Source organism: Leopardus geoffroyi, chromosome A3 (genome assembly GCF_018350155.1).
Source record: "Leopardus geoffroyi isolate Oge1 chromosome A3, O.geoffroyi_Oge1_pat1.0, whole genome shotgun sequence".
Lineage (NCBI taxonomy): Eukaryota > Metazoa > Chordata > Mammalia > Carnivora > Felidae > Leopardus > Leopardus geoffroyi.
The window spans coordinates 99,348,789-99,370,822 of record NC_059336.1 but is presented as its reverse complement, the minus strand read 5'-3'; the positions used below and the strand labels follow the sequence as shown (position 1 = coordinate 99,370,822).

General features: G+C 38.0%; 1 protein-coding gene across 2 annotated transcripts in view; it reads right to left on the bottom strand.

Annotated features, from left to right (window-relative positions):
• DNAH6 (dynein axonemal heavy chain 6) overlaps positions 1–22,034 on the bottom strand; it is a 261,133-nt gene that overhangs the window by 202,709 nt on the left and 36,390 nt on the right. For both annotated transcript variants that reach the window (XM_045446656.1, XM_045446657.1), the window contains exons 3-4: positions 18,622–18,798; positions 14,925–15,181 (exon numbers count right to left, since the gene is read on the bottom strand). In XM_045446656.1, the coding sequence (XP_045302612.1) occupies positions 14,925–15,181; positions 18,622–18,798 (434 nt within the window). The remainder of the gene's footprint in view (positions 1–14,924; positions 15,182–18,621; positions 18,799–22,034) is intronic.

Sequence of the window (22,034 nt, the reverse complement as noted above, 5' to 3'; positions counted from 1 at the left end):
ATCTCAGGAGCTGACCCACCACACCACATCTATGCTCATAATTGCCTACTCAGCCTTTCTTGGCATCCAGGATTCACCCTTAACTTCCGCTGCTTTTTGGATAGTTGCTTTGGATATTTCTTTCATCAAAGAAATTTCCTTTCGTTGAGGAAATAATACAAAAATTTACTTCAGGGTTTAAAATGAGAACTTCATTTGTTCAAGTGCTGTGCTATAAAATTCCTACGTTGCTGATAAACAAAACGGCTTTATGATTCAATCAACTAAACAGGCGCTTGGATAGTTAACTAATTAGGATGAGATGAATACCTTGGGTAAAATTACATTTTACTATGTTTTAATGGGGAAAAAATATCTGGAGTGTTTTCTTGCTGTTCAATGTAGAATCAGGGAGTCCTCAGTCAAACTATTTTACTGTAGAACCTATATCTATCCATCTGAAATTAAACTTAGACTCCAAGGCTTCTGTTAACTCCAAAAGGTTATGTCGTATTTGAGAGAATCATATGGCATATGAGAATTACACAGCCCTGTGGTAGGTCATAAATTGTCTTATTATTGTTTATTTAAGTTATAACTCAAATTGTGCCTACTGGGGTTCTAAAAATGTTAATTTCTTTTCCTAGAATTCCTTGATTTTCCAAAACGATGATATCTCAGTGTGATTTGTTATTTAAAACAGCAGCTCTATCTGTTGTTACACAGATTGAAAATGCTTCTGATCATCTTGAAACCAGTCTAGTAAGACTAATAATGCAGAAACATGGTTTGTTTCCTGCTCAAGAACTTTAAATAGCCTCCTACTGTTTATATCATCAAATCCAAATTACTTTGCCAGGTGTTTGGCACTCTCCTCTTGTTTCATGTTAGTTCCTACTCTGTCCCACAAATTGCCCTTTTTAGTCAGGCTGACTTATCATATCTACCTTAGGCCATGTTTGAATGCATACAAATGTCTTTGTTCACCCTGTTCTCTCTTCCTATCTCCTTCAAGTTTCTGATTTCAACAAGCAAACAAGTAATTACCTGCTTTAAGGTAGTGGAGTATATTAGATAAGCTCATATGGCCCTATGCAAATCTAAGTTCTCTTATTATTTTCATAATTATACAGTTTTAATTGTTATAATCTGAGCATATTAATTGGGTGAAGGTAAATAAGCAACTGCCTGGAAAGAAATTAGCTACTTCCTGTGTTCTGTAATTATAAACCTCAATTTGTTTGATGATGGTCAAGATCATGAATCTGTATGGGTTTAGACCTAACCTAAAGAGGAGAAGAGAAATGACTTACTTTGCTTCTGTTTTGACTAACCAGAAAAGGTATTATATCTGATAAGCAACTCTTTTTTACCTAGAAAATTAAACAAAAGCATAACTGAGAAGAAACATCCAAATTTCTGTAATAAGAGAGTATTCTGGGGCCAGTAGTTCTCAGCGCAAGGTCCCTGGAACAGCAGCAACAAGCATCCCATGGGAATTGTAATTTCCCAGGCTACGTTCCCAACCCACTGACTCAGAAACTCCAGAGGTTTAAGCATCTGTTTTAACAAGTCCTCTAGGGCTTGCTTGAGAACCGCTGCTCAAAGTCCATGGGAGTGCAGCATTGAGTTAAATACTGGAATGATCTGGTGAGTTTTAAAGAAATACTGTTGTTCAGGCTCACCACAAATCAATTAAATAATGTCTTGGAGTAGGGCCTGGCTGATTCTCATTAGTAGCCAAGTCTGAGAACCACTCTTCTAGGTTCTTCAAAAAAAAATTTTAATGTTTATTTATTTTTGAGAGAGAGAGAGCACGAGCAGGGGAGGGGCAGAGAAAGAGGGTGACAGAGGATCAAAGCAGGCTACGCACTGACAGCAGATTAGCCTGATGCAGGTTTTGAACTATGAACCGCAAGATCATGACCTGAGTCGAAGTCAGACGCTTAACCAATTGAGCCACCCAGGCACCCCTAGTTTCCTCAAATTTTTGTGTGAAATAAAATCATCACCCATTAAATTGTCACAGCCCCAGAATACTACCAGGGCATGTTTGTGTGTGTGTGTGTGTGTGTGTGTGTGTGTGTGTGTGTGTGTGTGTTTGAAGAGAGGGTAGGGAGAAAATATGAAGCTGAGTATTTTTTATTATTCCAAGTGCAAATATGAGGTGCCTTTAATGTTTCCATGTGCTGGCTGAGATTTGACTCATTAGATTTAAATTTCTTTATGGACTAGCCCAAGAAAATGGTCATTGTGTTAGGCAACTTGGCAAGGTTTCTGATAATGTGGCTTCAAAATGATCTGTTATTACAGAGGACATATAACCTCACTATAAAGTTTTTTGTAATTATGACTTCACACAGAAACCACAATGCTGAAATTTGAGAAAGTACCAAACATCTATCTGTGTTTTCTGTTCTAGGTCACTAAACAGGTAATCTCACTAAAAGGACAGAATAGCTTTAGTTTGAAATTTAAAAAGCTTCCTTTAAAAATACTTTTAACAGGGCACTCGGGTGGCTCAGGGGGTTAAGTCTCCAACTCTTGATTTTGGCTCAAGTCACAATCTCAGGGATCCTGAGATTGAGCCCCATGTTGGGTTTCTGCTGACAGCGGGGAGCCTGCTTGGGATCTCTCTCCCCTTTCCGTGCCCCTCCCCTGTTTGGGTGCACACACTTGCTCTCTCTCTCAAAATAAATAAACTTAAAAAATACTTTTAAAAAATGTTTATTTTTGAGAGAGTGCAAACAGGACAGAGGATCCAAAGCAGGCTCTGCACTGAAAGCAGCAAGCCTGATGTGGGGATTGAACTCATGAACCATGAGAGCACGACCTGAGCCAAAGTCAGATGCTTAACTGACTGAGACACCCAGGTGCCCCTAAAAAAATACTTTTAACATAATAGGCTTAGGAACCATCTGAGAACTGGATCATTGGGAAAGTAATATGGCCTGAGCCTGGTGTGGATGATTATATGGTCCTAACAGCCCAAGCCACATAACTCTGTTTCACAGAGTCCCAATCCCAGCATGTGTCCCTCAAGAAAGAGTTGATTGGCCATACAGGATAGAAATGTGTAATTAGCATCACTTAACCTGAGGTTTCTCAATCTAAGCACTACTGACATGTTGGGCCAGGTAACTCTCTGTTGTGTGAGCCTGTCCTGTGCACTGCCAGTTGTTTAGCAGCTACTCTTACTCTTCCCACTTGACACCAGCAGCACCATCCTCTCTAGTTATGGCAACCAAAGATTCCTGCAGACATCCCCCAATATCTCCTGGGGGGCAAAATCTCCCAGGTTGAGAACCAGTGATTTAATTTAATGTGTCTTAATTGCATATTATCACAGAATAATTGTTTTTTACCATCTACCTATTAATACCACTTATATATAATGGTCCTAGAAATACACTTTAGGCAACATTTAGGTAGAAGAAATTTTGTGTCTTCTTTCTTGGCTTTATAGACCCTAAAAATGCTTGGTATTTGGGAAGGGCTCTGCGATACATTCTGATTTATCTACTCACTAAATTTATCCACTCACTAAATGGTTTGAAAATCAACATTGCACAGAGGATGAAATCAGAATTGAAAGATGGGAACATCAGATATAATTCTGAACTTCTATCTGCAAATCACGAAACAATATCAAATAGCAAAGTCCTTCATATATCTGTACCTCAATTTCCTCACCTTTCAACTATAGAGAGTGCCCTTCTAAGGAGGTTCTTTTGAGGACAAGATAATATTAATGTACAGAAAGCACACAGTTCAGCCTAGCACAGCATGTGTGACGCAAGTGACAGGAAAAGTTGTCATTATTAGAATGAGTTTATTAGGCACAGTGTATGAGAGGCTGGGTTCTAAAGCCCAACTACTTGGGTTTGAATTCCAGCCCCACAGTTCACTACACTAGCTGGTCAAACTTGGCCAACTCTGCCTCAGTTTCATCATTTGTAAAATGAATCTATTAATACTGGCTACCTTACAGAGTTGCTATGAAGATTAAATTAATTAATACATATGAAGAACTTGGAACAGTGTTTGGCACATGCTAAGAGTTGGTGTTTGTAGTATTGTGTAATAGTATTCACCTTTGTAAAAGTCTGGTTACCGCTATGACTTTATAGAAGTATCCTTATCAAGGTGATCAAGTGTATATATGTTTCAATGACCAAAACAAAAAAATAGCAAAATATGGACACATAGAAGTGGGATGAGAGGTTCTACAGAAATGGGAGAAAAGTCCACATTTGTCAAACACCAACAATGGCTCCTTATATATAAGCATGAAAAAGAAAGACTTACATATTGCTCCACCAGGCAATCTTATTAGCTTCAACTAAATGTTCAGGTTAATAAAACTTTCATAAACTATATTTGGAACCCTTCTACTTAGGAAGAGCATAGGGCAGGAACTACTTCTTGCCATCAGGGCAGCATCAGACTTCACTCTTCCATGGGACTACTTGTAGGAATCTATCAGCCACCCAGGAGCTACCCTCTCCCTAGATGACAACTCAGAGGCAAGGAGATGAGATCCACACTGGGTGGGTATGGAAACCACCCTGGCTTAAAAGCCTTATTACCACATGAGCCAGTATGTCTTGCAATAACTCTATAAGCATAGATTTCAGGCTTCCTGATAGAGGCATGCCCAGAAAAAGAGTTGCTGCACCATGGTAAGTCCAAAGCTATGGCTCCCCATCAGTTATTTAGAATTCATTTTGTCTCCCTCAGTTCAGATATCATTCACAAATCAGGGGTCATTTTTATCATAAGCAATGTTCCCTAAAAGTAACTGACTTTTACTCTTATCAGGATACAGGAAAACAGAGCTTCAGAGTTAACCAAGATCAGATTCTCATGCAGAGAAAATTGTCCTACAGTCCTCTAGAACAATGCTTCCTAAACTTCGTGTTCTAACAAATCCATACAATGGTGACATTTTGAAAGGCACCCTGGCGAAGGCATTAATTCTGATTTCTTTCTATTGTAACAAGAAAAACAACACACAAGGTATCTTAGGGAAATATTCAATACTGAATTTGATAAAACTTCCAGATAAAGCCTAGCTCACAAGCCACAGCAGTGACCATAACTGTTTGGAAGTAGCCACTTGCATTTCTAATCAAGACATGATGAATGGTCTGTTCAAATTCTTGACAACCACCACTACCGAGAAACTTTGTTTATAGAAATAGTAGACAACAAATAGCAGATGATTTATTGCTTTGTCTCTTATGGATGGAAACTCCCTTTTCCATTAACCAGAATTTGGATAATTTGTTCTCTTGAAATTGTGAACCAAAGGTACCACCATTCTTCACTTTTAATAGCTTTCCCTTTTTCCCCTTTGATAAATGCAGTGTTGAAATTTCTTGTGAAATGCAAATTGATTTAAAATCCAAACATTTCAAGTATTTCAGAAACAATGGTAAGCTTTCTCTGAAACACAGAAAGATGTTACTCTGACTGAATTTTTCTTTAGGTTTAAATCCATTACAATCACTAAAAATCACTAGAGACCCATTTCCAATATCATTTTCCCAAAGCTGAATTCAAAGAGTGGTATTCTAAACTGAGAGATTTCCCCCTAAGATCAGGAACACGACAGGGATGTCCACTCTCGCCACTGTTATTCAACACAGTATTGGAAGTCTTAGCCTCAGCAATCAGAAAACACAAAGGAATAAAAGGCATCCAAATTGGCCAGGACGAAGTCAAACTTTCACTCTTCACAGATGATATGATACTGTATATGGAAAACCCAAAAGATTCCACCAAAAAACTGCTAGAACTGATCCATGAATTCAGCAAAGTTTCAGGATATAAAATCAATGCACAGAAATCAATTGCATTCCTATACACCAATAATGAAGCAACAGAAAGAAAAATCAAAGATTGATCCCATTTACAGTTGCACCAAAAATCGTAAAATACCTAGGAATAAACCTAATCAAAGAGGTGAAAAATTTATACACTGAAACTATAGAAAGCTTATGAAAGAAACTGAAGAGGACACAAAAAAGTGGAAAAACATTCCATGATCCTGGATTAGAACAAACATCGTTAAAATGTTGATACAACCCAAAGCAATCTATATATTCAATGCAATCCCTATCAAAATAACACCACATTCTTCACAGAGCTAGAACAAACAATCCTAAAATTTGTATGGAACCAGAAAAGACCCTGAATGGCCAAAGGAATCTTGAAAAAGAAAACCAAAGCTGGAGGCATCACAATCCCAGACTTCAAGACATATTACAAAGCTGTTATTCAGACAGTATGGTACTGGCACAAAAACAGAACTCAGATCAATGGAACAGAATAGAGAACCCAGAAATGGACCCACAAACATATGGCCAGCTAATCTTTGACAAAGTAGGAAAGAATATCTTCAAGTGGTGCTGGGAAAACTGGACTGCAACATGCAGAAAAATGAACCTGGAACACTTTCTTACATCATACACACACACAAAAAAAACCCTCAAAAAGAGTGAAAGACTTAAACAAGACAGGAAGCCATCAAAATCCTCAAGGAGAAAGGAGGCAAAACCTCTTTGACCTCAGCCACAGCAACTTCTTAGTCAACACGTCTCTGGAGGCAAGGGAAACAAAAGCAAAAATGAACTACTGGGACCTCAACAAAATAAAAATCTTCTGCAAAGCAAAGGAAACAATTAGCAAAACTAAAAGGCAACCAACAGAATGGGAGAAGATATTTGCAAATAACCTATAAGATAAAGGGTTAGTATCCAAAATCTATAAAGAACTTATCAAACTGAACACCCAAAAAACAAATAATCCAGTGAAGAAATGAGCAAAAGACGAATAGATGTTTCTCCAAAGAAGACATCCAGATGGCCAACCGACACATGAAAAAATGCTCAGCTTCACTCATCATCAGGGAAATACAAATCAAAACTGCTATGAGATACCACCCCACACTTATCATAATGGCTAATATTAACAACTCAGGCAACAACAAGTGTTGGCAAGGATGCGGAGAAAGACGATCTCTTTTGCACTGCTGGTAGGAATGCAAAACTAGTGCAGCCACTCCGGAAAACAGTATGGAGCTTCCTCAGAAAATTAAAAATAGAACTACCCTACGACCCAGCAATTGCACTACTAGGTATTTATCCAAGGGATATAGGTATGCTATTTTGAAGGAGCACATGTACCCCAATGTTTATAGCAGCACTATCAACAGTAGCCAAAGTATGGAAAGAGCCCAAATGTCCATCGATGGATGAATGGTGAAAGAAGATGTGGTATATATATACAATGGAGTATCACTCAGCAATCAAAAAGAATGAAATCTTGCCATTTGCAACTATGTGGATGGAACTAGAGGGTATCATGCTAAGCGAAATTAGTCAGAGAAAGACAAATATCATATGACTTCACTCCTATGAGGACTTTAAGACACAGAACAGATGAACACAAGGGAAGGGAAGCAAAACAATATAAAAACAGGGAGAGGGAAAAACATAAGAGACTCTTAAATATAGAGAACAAACAGAACAAACAGTAACCACTGGAGGGGTTGTGTGTGTGTGTGGGGGGGATGGGCTAATGGGTAAGGGGCATTAAGGAATCTACTCCTGAAATCATTGTTGCACTATACGATAACTAACTTGGATATCAATTTAAAAAAAAGGACACTTCTCCAAAGAAGACATCCAGATGGCTAACAGACACATGAAAAAATGCTCAACTCACTCATCATCAGGGAAATACAAATCAAAACCACAATGAGATACCACCTCACACCTGTCAATGTAGAATGGCTAACATTAACAACTCAGGCAACAACAGATGTTGGCGAGTATGTGGAGAAAGAGGATCCCTTTTGCACTGCTGGGGGAATGCAAGCTGGTGCAGCCACTCTGGAAAACAGTATAAAGGTTCCCCCCAAAATTAAAAATAGAACTACCCTACGACCCAGCAATTGCACTACTAGGTATTTATCCAAGGGATACAGGTATGCTGTTTTGAAGGGGCACATGTACCCCAATGTTTATAGCAGCACTATCAACAGTAGCCAAAGTATGGAAAGAGCCCAAATGTCCATCGATGGATGAATGGGTAAAGAAGATGTGGTATATACATACAACGGAGTATTACTCGGCAATCAAAAAGAATGAAATCTTGCCATTTGCAACTACATAGATGGAAATAGAGGGTATTATGCTAAGCAAAATTAGTCAGAGAAGGACAAATATATGACTTTACTCATATGAGGACTTTAAGATACAAAAGAGGTGAACATAAGGGAAGGGAAGCAAAAATAATATTAAAACAAGGAGGTGGAGAAAACATAAGAGACTCTTAAAAATGGAGAACAAACAGGGTTCCTGGAGGGGTTGTGGGAGGGGGGATGGGCTAAATGGGTAAGGAGCATTAAGGAATCTATTCCTGAAATCATTGCTGCACTATATCCTAACTAGCTTGGATATAAATTTAAAAATAATTAATTTTTTTAATGTTTATTTTTGAGAGAGAGACAGAGTGCAAGTGGGGGAGGGGCAGAGAGAGAGAGGGGGAGACACAGAATCTGAAGCAGGCTGCGGACTCTGAGCTGTTAATACAGAGCCTGACACGGGGCTCAAACCCACAAACCATGAGATTGTGACCTGAGCTGAGGTCCGGTGCTTAACTGACTGAGCCACCCAGGTACCCCAATAAATTAATTTTTTAAAAAGCAAAGAGTGGTATTCTGCTCACATATTTTTTGTTATGTCTTGGGCTTTATTATAGTCACAGTTTTGGTAATATTTAGTTTGGAATTCATAACAGCAGGGAAACATTTACATATGGGAGTTCCTTTGCAAATAAAACAATGTATTACTTGAATGCAGGATTCTCAGAATAAGCTCTAAATATAATGTATGTTTTTAAGAAGTATTTCCATAATGTTTTATTTGCCTTAAATATTTCATCGCCAGTAGGATTCCGCCCCCCCATGACAAAGTTCTTCCAATATTTCACTTCAGTGATTCTAAATAGTGCATTATTATCTAGAAGCTACTAATATCTATAGATGCATCAATATTCAATAAAACTCCTTTTCTGCAGTAAAATTTTAATCATGTCCTGGAGTGTGTTAATCTCTCTTATCTAATCTGTTGATCTACTAGTGGCATTATTGATAGATTTCCTTTGCTTTTCCGGTAACAAATAGAATGAAAAAATTTCTACACATGTTGGTAAAATTGCAATTCTGCCACAGTGAGTTATTCTGACATTAGATATTGTGTATTCTTGCATGCCTAGCTTCTTAAGCTTATTGATGAGATATTAATCTAAAAACAGAATTTGGTTTCATATTTTGTACTTCAATATGTCTTAAAAAGTTCAAATCCTTTTCTGGGTATGGTGGATATCTTTTGGTAAGGTGTTGATATAGCTTGCTTGTAACTACTGATTCATTTGATAACATTTCCATACAAATGAGATATTTAGGCAAAGGACTGGAACATTACTGTGATTCACAAATCCAAGTGTGAGATGTTTTTAATTATGTTGCCTAATTTCTAATCTTTTTCCTTGTTTTAAATTTAAATTTGTTTTAAATTCAAGTTAGTTAATATACAGTGTAGTCTAATCTTTTTCCTTTTGACCTTTCCTTTGACCTTCCTTTCCTTTTGACCACTGTGTTTATCTTATAGCTCTAGTAAAATTCTAGTTTTAAGAATACACTATCAAAGAGGACACAAGTAAATAGAAAGAGAGTCCATGCTCATAGATTGGGAAATTTAATATTATTAAAATGTCCATACCACTCAAAGTATTGTACAGATTCAGTACAATCCCTATTAAAATTCCAAACGCATTTTTCACAGAAATAGGACAAACCTCAAGAGACCCCAAATAGTCCAAGCACTCTAAGACAGAACAAAGCTGGAGACATCATGTTCCCTGATTTCAAACAATATTAGGAAGCTAAACTAATCAAACCAATATGGTATTGGCCTAAAAACACACATATAGATTAACGGAACAGAATAAGAAACCTAGAGATAAAAGCCTGAATATATGGTCAATTATTTTATGACAAAAGAGCCAAGAATATACAATGGGGAAAGGACAGCATGTTCAGTAAATGGTCCCGGGAAGACTGGACAGCCACATTCAAAAGAATGAAATTGGACTGCCATCTAACGTCATACACAAAAGCTAAATCAAAGTAGATTAAAGACTTGAACATGAGACCTGAAACCACAAAACTCCTAGAAGAAAACATTGGCGGTAAACTCCTTGAGATTGGTCTTGGTGATGATTTTTTTGGATTTGACACCAAAAGCACAGGAAACAAAAGCTAAAATAAACAAGCGGGACTACATCAAATTAAAAAGCTTCAATACAGTGAAGGAAATCTTCAAAATAAAAAGGGAACCTACTGAATAGGAGACTATATTTGCACATCATGTATCTGGTAAGAGATTAATATTCAAAAAATATAAGGAATTCATACAACTCAATAAAAAACCCAAACAATCCAAATAAAAAATGGGCAGAGGATGTGCATAGATATTTTTCCAAAGAAGACATACAGATGGACAACAGGTACATAAAAATATACCCAACATCACTAATCACCAGGGGAATGCAAACCAAACCACAATGAGGTATCAATCACCTTACATCTGTCAGAATCATTATTATCAAAAAGACAAGAAATAACAAACGTTGGTGAGGATGTGGAGAAAAGGGAATCCTTGTAGACTGCTGATGGGGATGTAAATTGGTACAACGACCATGGAAAACAATATGGAGTTTCCTCAAAAAATTAAAAATAGATTTTACCATATGATCCAGCAATTCCACTACTTGGTATCTATACAAAGAAAAGAAAAACACTAATTCAAAAAGTTGTATGTGTCCCGATGTTCACTGCAGCATTATTTGCAATAGCCAAGATATGAAACCAACCTCAAGTGTCCATTAAATATAAAGAAGATGGTGTGCGTGTGTATGTGTGTGTGTATACCCAGCAATTGTGTATACACACACACACACACACACACACACACACACACACACACACACACACGGTGGAATACTACTCAGACATAAAAAAGAACAAAATCCTGCCATTTGCAACAACATGGATGGACCATGAGAGTATTATGCTATCTTACTGTAAGACCTAGGGCAGTTATTTAACCATTTTGTGACTCATTGTAGAGATAATAATTGTATCTATCACATAGTATTTTGTGAGGATTAAATGATATGACATACATAATTTGCCTAGAACAAAGTGAACACTAATGATCTTTTATGACATAAAATATGATGATTCACTTTCATGTGCTCTCACACAAAGTGGATATATAATCCAACTCTCTAGCCAACAATCCTCCCCCATATCTCACAGCTACCCTTCAGTTACAATCACTCTTGTTCAAGGTCTTCAGTCCCAACAAAACAGGATTATTTTGTCTTGATCAGTTCTATTCTCTGTTCTCTATGCTCTTCATGATCTCCCTAGTTCCTGATTCTTTACCTAGTTTCCTCTTTACTTGCCCCAGAGCTGACCAGAGTCACCACTATGCCCCCTTGCTGGGCAAAATAATCTGCAGCATATAGTTGTGTACTTATTCAGATTGATATTCCAACATATTTAGACATCTCCTTGAAGCTTATTCCTGACAAAATCATTATACCTAACATATAGCACTAAGTTGATATTTTAGAATAAACTTGATAAACAGTACTATTTTCTCACCGAGAGGGATCATGGTAGAGAGATAATCATTGTAGAACTTCACATCTGACGTATTTTACTACACTTGAAAACTATGCAAAGACATATTTTATCACATTACTATTAAAAGGAGTTTAGTATATAACATGTCCTCATGTCACTGACCCAGTATTTATAACTAGTTTTAACTTTCAATTTAGCTGCTACCAAGTTTGTGCTACCCAAATGATTATCTTTTCATTAGGTTTATAATATCTGGAGTTCAGACTAGGGAGGAAAAATTAACATCAACCCCAAAATGTAATAAAATAAACCAGTATTCCAACTCTATCTTCTTCTTTTTTTTAATGCTTATTTATTTTTTGAGAGAGAGAGGGAGACACAGAGGATGAGCAGGGGAGGGGCAGAGAGAGAGGGAGACACAGGATCTGAAGCAGGCTCCAGACTCTTAGCTCTCAGCACAGAGCCCCACATGGGCCTCGAACCCACGAACCATGAGATCATGACCTGAGCCAAAGTTGGACACTTAACCAACTGAGCCTCCCAGGCACTACCGCCCCCCCAAACTCTACCTTCTTAAATGAGCACTTGCATATTATCATCAAGCATCACTACTATCAGTTCAAAAAAGTACAAAATATCAACTCAATTCCCCAAGTACAAGTGCTCATTAGTCTAGATATACAATTTATCTCCTGAATTGGACAAAAGCACAGTTTCCGTATTCATCTTTAATAGAAAATCATTTTACATTTGGCAAACTTTGACTCCTCTCATAGTGGGGAATGAATATCACAAATGGCACTTCTTGATATCTGGGTAATTACATGATTTTTTAAAAAAATATTTATTTGTTCATTCTGAGAGAGAGTGAGCATGAGTGGGGGAGAGGCAGAGAGAGAGGAAGACAGAAAATCTCAAGCAGGCTCTGCACGGGGCTCGAAGTCACCAACTGTGAGATCATGACCTGAGCTGAAATCAAGAGTTGGAGGCTTGGGGCGCCTGGGTGGCTCAGTCAGTTAAGTGTCCAACTTTAGCTCAGGTCATGATCTCACAGTTCGTGGGTTCGAGGCCCGCGTTGGCTCTGTGCTGAGAGCTCAGAGCCTGGAGTCTGCTTCAGATTCTGTGTCTCCCTCTCTTTCTGTCCCTCTGCCACTTGTGCTCTGTCTCTCGTTTTCAAAAATAAATACACATCTTAAAAAATTTTTTAAAAGAAGTAGTAAGGCAGTGGTGGGAATGACAATACTATTAAAGGGATTATTTTCTTTTACATCAAAGGTCTTTAAATTCTATTCTATATTAATTCTCCCATCTTAAAAAAGAAAAAAAACCTCACTAGACCCAATTCTCCTTTCATCTATCACCTCACTTCTTTCATATCTTTGGCATCCCCAAATTAGTAGGTCCAAACCCAGACTCTTTTTTTCCCCAATAAATCTGTTCCATTCAGTTTTCTGTGTCTCAGATACAAGCAACTCTAACCTTCCTCTTGAGCCCAGTCAACTGGATCATTAAAGTCATCCAGGACTCCTCTCCGGTTTTCCACCTTGCATACAGTCCATAAAAACATCCTGTTGGCTTGACCTTCAACTTATTTCCAGAATTCGACCCACTTCTCATCACCTCCCCCTGGTTCATCTCTCACCTGAATCATTACAGCCTTCTAATTGGTCTTCCTTTTCAATTCTTGCTTTTGAGAAGCAAGAAGAAATATTCTCTACACAGCAACCAGAGCAGTCCTTTTCAAAATGTAACTCAGATCATGACACTTCTCTGCTTGAAGTCTATCCATGGTTCTCCACTTTTCTCAAAGTAAAACTTAATGTTCATAGGATGACTGTCAAGGCCCTTCATGGTCTGTTTTCTAGCTCTCATTCACTCTCCTACAGTCTTTGCTTCTTGAACATGCCAGGTATGCTCCTGACTTGGGGCATTTGTATTCACTTTCCTGCAGTCTGGAATGCTTCTTTCTTCTCTCTGTCAGTACATCATTGACTCCTTCTCCTTCCAGTCCTTATTCAAATAGCAGCTTGTCAATGAGGCCTACCCTGACCATCCCAGCTAATTCACAACTTCTTCCCCAGAACTCCTAATCTCCTTCACTCTGCTCTACTTTTTCTGTAAAACTTATCACCGTCCAGCATTCTCTGTAATTTACTCAGATGTTGTGTTTGTTACTGTCTCCCTCTACTAAGATGCAAGCTCCACGAGGACAGCAATTTTGATCTGGGTGGCTCACTAACATCTCTCTAGAACCTAGAACAGTTCATGCTATAGAGTTGGGTGCTCAATACATTTTGTTGAATGATTGGATTTTTATAGGCATATCTGTTCTTTCTATATATTATATCTCATTCTAATTAAGCTCTTTCAGGATTTATAATAAATCTATCATTTAAAAATGTTATTCTTCTCTCCCTCTCAATCCTAAAAGGAGTGCTGTCTTCAGTGTTACCCGACTCAGTCAAAACTACAGGGCTGAGTAAGGGAGAAGAAGATAATTCCTAGGAGTTCCTTTCATCTTCCTACACAGCAGAGAATGGGAAGGTAGCTCCAAGAATTTGGTGGTAAAGCTAAACTACTATCAGCTTCCAGGAAAGACCGTCTCAACAATTGTCAACTCAACCAAACAACAATGGAGGAAAGCCAGTATCAACTTTAAGTTCTGCTACCTGTTGTGCTGAACTTTAAAGCAATTCACAGACCCACATTTGTACAACTCGTCTAATTATTTTAACAACAAATGTGTGCTTAGAAATAATAGTCTATGTGAATGTATGTGTGTTATTCATCTATATAAATACCTTAAGTTATCAAGCTCCTTTTATTTAAAAAAAATCCTTATTCCCACTCTACTAAGCAAAGTTGAAAGAACATGTAACACAAATCATGCACCTACTTTTTACGCATTGCCTTCTTCTTTTCTCAGTAATCACAAGATATCAAAATTATCTTTGTAATACTGATTAAAAATATATGGCATTACATAATACACACATAGAAGAGGCACAAAAGTGTGCTACTCTATAAAATATTGTCTATAAGTAAAAGAAAGCTAAAGGGAAAAAATAAAATTATTGTGATTATGATTCATTTGTCATTGGATGATAACCAAAATTATATTTTATATTTACCATTAATACCCAATCAATTATGGATAACATTTGCGATCTTATTTGAAGCTTTTACTGTTGAATACATTGCTTCATAAAAGAGAACTCACTTGAGATTATATGTATCATATTCAGTGGAAGACCTTGGCACTGCAGGGATCATATAAAGAAATCCGAGGTGTTCATTTTCACGTATTATTTTAATGATTTGCAAAGGATTACGAACGTTGGCTTTAACGACTTCTTCCCGATCATGGAAAAAGTACTTAGGGTACGCTGAGGAACTGGTCCCATAGAGACCTCTTCTTCCAATACTGGTACGTGACAGTTTAGGAGGAGAGGGAGAGAACATCTCAGCAGAGGGCTGCTGGATCAAAACAAAGCCAATTTTTAAAATGATGAGTTTTTGCAAAACAAAACCAAAAGACATGACTAAAAAAACATGATAAAATTTTAACCTCAAGCACTAATTACTGAAGTTCCTGAGATGTCTAGTGCTCAAAGGCAAGTATTAAAAAAAAATTTTTTTTTTTAATTTGAGAGACAGAACATGCACTTAGGGGAGGGGCAGAGGGAGGGAGGAAGAGAGAGAGAGAATCCTAAGCAGGCTTCATGTTCAGCTTTCAGCTGATGTGGCACTCCGGCTAAGCCACCCAGGCGCCCCAATCATTTTTGAACTGAAAAACTTCAAATTGTTGTAAGGAGTGATATATTCCTTCCAAGTACTCCTTATCCAGGTGTCCATCCCCTTTCCCAAACCCCCCAACATCAGTTCTCACTGCTGCCTTCTTTCAAGTCAAGTGTTTATTACATCAAAATGCCACTACTTCTCTGGTGTTCTTGGGAGTCCACTTTTCCTGCTCAGTTGCTTAGCGTCTATCTTGACCGTGGCCTCTCCCCTTAACCTCCTCACCTAGTTCTGACAACCTTAATGCTTTTCAGTGTGTGAATTCTTAGACAGCTGTCATCATAGCTCATAACAAAATACTTTTGAGTAAATGTAAGGGGTGGTTACACTGAGCATTGGGGTATCACTATGTAATAATACCCTTGGAGAAGTATACATGTTACAAATTCATAACTGCCAGTTCTGTAGACCAGTGTTTCTCACATTTAAATGTGAGTGTGAATTATCTAGGTGTCCTGTTAAATTACAGCTTCTGTCAAGTCTGGGGTGGAGCCTGTGATCCTGCATTTCTAACCTGCGGATACTGTGGACCACCACTGGAGCATCAAGGCTAAGTCCCCACCATGTTCACACACTTGAGCTTTGCTCTAAACCCCCAGCTCCCGTCTGTGCTCTCAGTGCCACTCACACTCCTTTGTTCCTCCTCAACAAACCTTGGGGCAGCATCACACACACCCTCTCCTCCTGTGGGGGAGGGTGATAACTGTCATCACCTTGTCTCTCTGACAGTGGAGGGGCAACTGGCACTAAGACACAAGAATCCCCATCGCAGACCTGCTTTGTTGAATAGCCGATGCAAATATATAAATGATATCTTTATTGCCTGTTAGCATAACTAACAGAGGCTGCCATTTCTCCGAGAGATTGATTACCACAAGCTCTACGGAACAACGTCTTCAGAATGTTTGCATTCACAGGTGTCATCATTTTCCATCTCTTGATTAAATATACCCTGTTGAATAGGAGTTTGAGATGAAAATCCTGGAAAGTTTAGAGCTGAAGGAAATACATCTTTGAATTCAAAAGATAAAATGTGCTTCTTTCACTTATTGGCCAGAGACAGCAGCAACCACACTGTTTTCTTAAGCAAAAGAATAGGCCAGGGGCACCTGCCTGGCTCAGTCCTTGAGCTTTAACCCTTGATTTCAGCTCTGGTCATGATCCCAGGGTTGAGGGATTGAGCCCCATGGTGGGCTCTGCTCTGAGCATGGAGCCTGGGATTCTCTCTCCCTCTCGCTCTCTCCCTCCCACATGCATGTGCTGTCTCACTCTTGCTCTAACAACAACAACAAAAGGCCCAAAGAGAAAATACACATTGCCTTGTCCCAATGTTTCAACAAGGGCTATAGTCAACTTTAATATTTTTATGAGAGTGGAGTATCAATATTTTACAGAAAATGCATGTATTTTCTTTATTATATCCTTCAAGAAGTTTTACTGACTTCTAAGTACAAGATTTCTTCAACAATAGGCCTATATATTTTCAGCTGCATACTTATTTCCAATTATGTAGCTCAATGCGAAAATGTGATTCAATTTAAGTAGCCACATAAGTTCAGATTTTGTGGGGGAAAGGGAACAAAAGAAGCATTTATTCATAAAGTGTAGAACACTTGTAGTGCTCTCTATGATGGATGTTTAGTCCAATTTGATAAGGCAATCTTCCTTAATTACTAGAAGCAACGCCTCCAACTGCCTTCTTTTATCTCTCAGAGAATCCTCACTGGTGCATTTCCATTCTAAGCTCCTTCTGAGAAATCAATACCCACCCCCCACCACCACCAAAATGACCCTCTTATCAGAATAATACCTGCTCCTTTTATATGGAATATTCCCTTTCTTCCATATTTTCCCTTCAACCCCTGGCTCTTATTTGAATTCTTCACTTAGTTACCGCTACAACTACGCATAACACACAATTTAACATTCCCTTTCATCCTCCTCCCTTCATCCCAGATGTACACAATTTCATTCTTTTTCTTTAAATTCAAGGTCATGATGCCCACTTTATACCAAATAAGCTAACTTATGAGCAATCAGTTCTTTCTTGGCTCTACTTCAGATAGTCTGTTCTCCTTTCCTACTTCACAGAAACCAAATTAGTTGAGGGTTTATAATTTTATATAACTAATCATGTGATATTCTTTCAGGGTGATCTCACCCACACCCACAGTGAGCCTCTTCCAGCCGGCTTCTCAAGCCCACCACTCTCCCACCTCCTCTGCCTTACTAACTTTCCATTCACTCCTCCAAGCTTATTAGTGCCATTCCCTATGGGAGCTTTTCCTCCACTGACCATCCCTCTCACCACCAGGTGCAAGCTTTCCCTCCTGTTCAGTTCTCCAGGATTTTGTAGCTTAAATGACCAACCAGAGTTTTTATCACAACCCCCTGAGCTGGAGCATTCACTTGTCCACGTACCCACCCAAAGATTCTGAAATCCTTGAGGATGAAGCCTGTCTTCATCTCTTCCTTTCTACCACTCTAGCCCAAAGCCTGAAACATAACTGACACTGAAATGTTCAACAAGTCTAGAAGGATCCTCTCAATAAAAAGCTCAGAGAATTCTCAGGTCTGTTGGCATTTTTACTGTGAGTGTGTCCACATTTTTTCCCACTTCTATTCCTTTGTTTAATTATCTGCAGGTATTTATAGAAAGCCATGCTCTGGTGGTTTCTCCCAGAGCTACTATTCAAGGACTCCTTGCAAGGTACCTTCCCACTCTACAACTCACCAATTACAAAAATTGTCTTTCTAGCTGGTTCAGTTTCTGTTTTATTGCCTTTTACCAATCTTCAAAAGATTGTCATTTTGGGTAATAATGCTGAAAATTTCATAAAAGGTAAAATAAAATTCAAAACACTATTATGTCTTCTTTTAATATGTAAGAGAAGATTAGGGAACACCATATAGATGCTGGAAGTTTTCCTTTATGATTTTCCTCTACTGTCCAAATTTTCCTTGAGTAAGAACTGAGAAGTACTGTATTTCCCAAATCCATTGTGCAACCTGATAGAGAAAAATTTTGCAACTGTTCTTATGAGTTAAAAGCATGTTAGCAATGTTATAGGAAACTAAAACTAAATTGAAAGGATTAATTAAGTACTCTAATAGTATACCTGTTTTTTCTTCCTCACAGTATACTGAGGCTCAAGAAACCGAACAGATAATTTGGTAGAACTTCTTTCTTCAGTGCTTCCTGGAGGTTTTATGATTCCAGAAGAGATTAACTGAAATCGGTTCTGTTCATATATGTATTCTGGCCTCTTATGATCTTGGTAGACTTTTAGCACTGGCTTTGGGGAATAAAGAGACATGTCAATTTTTTCAGTGTTAACGAGAACTTGTCTTATTCTTAAAACATGAACTTTGGACTCTATTCCTGTTGGAAATTGATCTTCCTGGAGTAACTTTCTAACCAAGTCACAATCATTGTGGTGGCTATCGCCATGGTCTGACCATGGTCTATTACAAGACTAAGACTTTTCTATTTGGTTTCTATTAATTCTGTCCTTTAATTACCAATGAATACTTCTATGGGTAAGGTTGTGACAGAAAGGCTCAGAGGCATGAGATCGCATACTCAGTAATTGTGCATTATAAATCCCACCATCCACTAAAACAGTCATTGGGGGAAGGATTGTACAATTCTCGCACTGTACCCCAAAGTCATTAATCAATTCCCATAGCCATAATTGGTTGGAGATCTAAAAGAAATTGTGGCAAAAAATAAAAGAAATTGTGGCATTATATTAGGCTAATCTAATTTCAGATTAAGGCAATAAAATCTAGCATTCAACATAATACACTAAAGCAAGGAATTCACCATAATGGCTTTAGGCTTCTAAGCATAATTTATATATTGATTTATTTTTAAAGTTTATTTATTTACTATGAGAGAGAGAGAGTATGAGTGGGGGATAGGCAGAAAGAGAGAGAGGAAGAAAGAGAATACCCCAGTCAGGCTCCTTGCTGCCAGCACAGAACCGATATGGGGCTCGAGCCCACAAAACTGTGAGATTATGGCCTGAGCCGAAACCAAGAGTTGGATGCGCAACCCACTGAGCAACCCAGGTGCCGCTCTAAGCAAAATGATTTTAGCATGATAGCTAATCTCTTACAACTGGAGCGAGAAAGAAAAGCTTGAGAGTAAGCATAGGAAACAGCTGTTAAATTTTCAGGTATGTGTAAATAACATTTGGTTTTGGTTAAAAATCCCTCTTGAGCCACTCACTGTAGAAAGGAAAAGACTATAGAGATGGGGGCAGGAGGATCTCGGCTATATCAATGTGGAAAATCAACACAGACCAGAATCACAAGGTAAGAAGGGGAGAAAAGCTTCTGCACAGCAAATGAAACCATAAACAAAATGAAAAGGCAATCTACCAAGTGGGAGAAAATATGTGCAAATTATATGGTGATAGGGGGTTAAGTACCAAAATCTATAAAGAACTCATACCACTCAATAGCAAAATCAAAACAATCCAATTAAAAAGTGGAAAGAGGATCTGTATAGACATTTTTTCCCCAAAGACATGGAGATGGCCAGAAAGTATATGAAAAGATGTTCAACATCACTAATCATTAGAGAAGTGCAAATCAAAACCACAATGAAATATCACCTCACACTTGTCAGAATGGCTGTGATCAAAAAGATATAAACAAATGTTGGCGAGAATGTGGAGAAAAGGGAACCCCCATCAACATTTAATATCACAGTTTGTATCTTTTTATCTTGTGCATTCATAATAAAGTATTGCAATTATAGTAATTTTTACTACTCTTGTCTTTTAGTCTTCAACTAGCTTTATAAATAAGAGATTAATCCACCACCTTTACATTAGATTATTCTGAATTTTACTATGTATTCACCTTTACCAGTGAGTTTTATACTGTCATATTTTCCTGTTACTAACTAGTACCCTTTGATTTCAGCTTAAAGAAGTCCCTTACAATTTACTTTTTTTTTTTTTTTCAACGTTTATTTATTTTTGGGACAGAGAGAGACAGAGCATGAACAGGGGAGGGGCAGAGAGAGAGGGAGACACAGAATCGGAAACAGGCTCCAGGCTCTGAGCCATCAGCCCAGAGCCTGACGCGGGGCTCGAACTCCCGGACCGCGAGATCGTGACCTGGCTGAAGTCGGACGCTTAACCGACTGCGCCACCCAGGCGCCCCTTTTACAATTTACTTTTAAATAACAAAGTAACAAGCATACACAGAGAGAAAGAAAGCAAATATGGCAAAACACTAATAACTTTGAATCTAGGTGGATGGTGTATAAATATTCGTTTTACTATTCTTTCAACTTTTCTGTGCATTTGGAACTTTTTATAGTAAAATGTTGGGAGACATTGATTTTTTCAGATAAAGTGGCAAAAATACAAAAAGTTAGACAGATTCCCACAAACTCTAATAGTGATAATCTCCAAGAAAGGAAAGAGGGCATTGAGACTAAAATGGGATACAAAAGGTATTTGAAATGTATTTATAACATTCCTTTAAAAATAGATATTGAATCAGGGCCACCTAGGTGGCTCAATCAAGCCAACTCTTGGTTTCAGCTCAGGTCTTGATGTCACGGTTTCACTGGTACTGTGGAACCTGTTGGGATTCTCTCTCTCTCTCTCTCTCTCTCTGCCCCTCTCCCACTTACTCTATCTCTGTCTCTCTCAAAATAAATAAATAAATGAAAAGACAAAATAAAGAAAAATAGATATTGAATCAAACTAAGCAAACAACATTATTAATTTGGGATACACACACTTGTTTATTATATCCCTCTTTGTAGCATTTTATATATTTGAAACTTTCATAATAATGAAATAGAAACAGAGGAAAACTTAACTATTTAGCAAAATCAGAAGCAAACCTCAATCATCCTAAATAGTAAACAGCTAAAGCCATGATGAAAATCAAGAACAAGGTCACTATTTTCAGTATCACCTTTAGTTTTCAATTCTCAAATTGAAGCATCTAGAACAGGGGTCAGTAAACTTTCTCTGTAAAAGGGACCACACAGTAAATATTTTAGGCTTTGTGAGCCATATGGTCTCTGTCACAACTACTCTATTATTGAAGCACCAAGGCAGCCTTAGATGATATGAAAATAAATGGATATGGCATTATTTACAAAAACAGGTTACAGGACTGTATTTGACCCATGGGCCACAGTGACCCCTAATCTAAAAAATAAAGTAGTTGGTGTAAACACTAGGAAAAAAGAGCAAAATTATCTAACTATCAGTGATATTATATACATTAAAAATGAAAGCCTAAGGGCACCTGGGTGGCTCAGTTGGTTAAGCATCCGACTTCAGCTCAGGACATGATCTCATAGTCCGTGGGTTCAAGCCCCAAGTCAGGCTTTGTGCTGACAGCTCAGAGCCTGGAGCCTGCTTCAGATTCTGTGTCTCCCTCTCTCTCTCTGACCCTCCCCCATTCACGCTCTGTCTCAAAAATAAATAAACGTTAAAATAAATAAATAGATAGATAAATAAATAAATAAATAAATAAAAACGAAAGCCTAGCT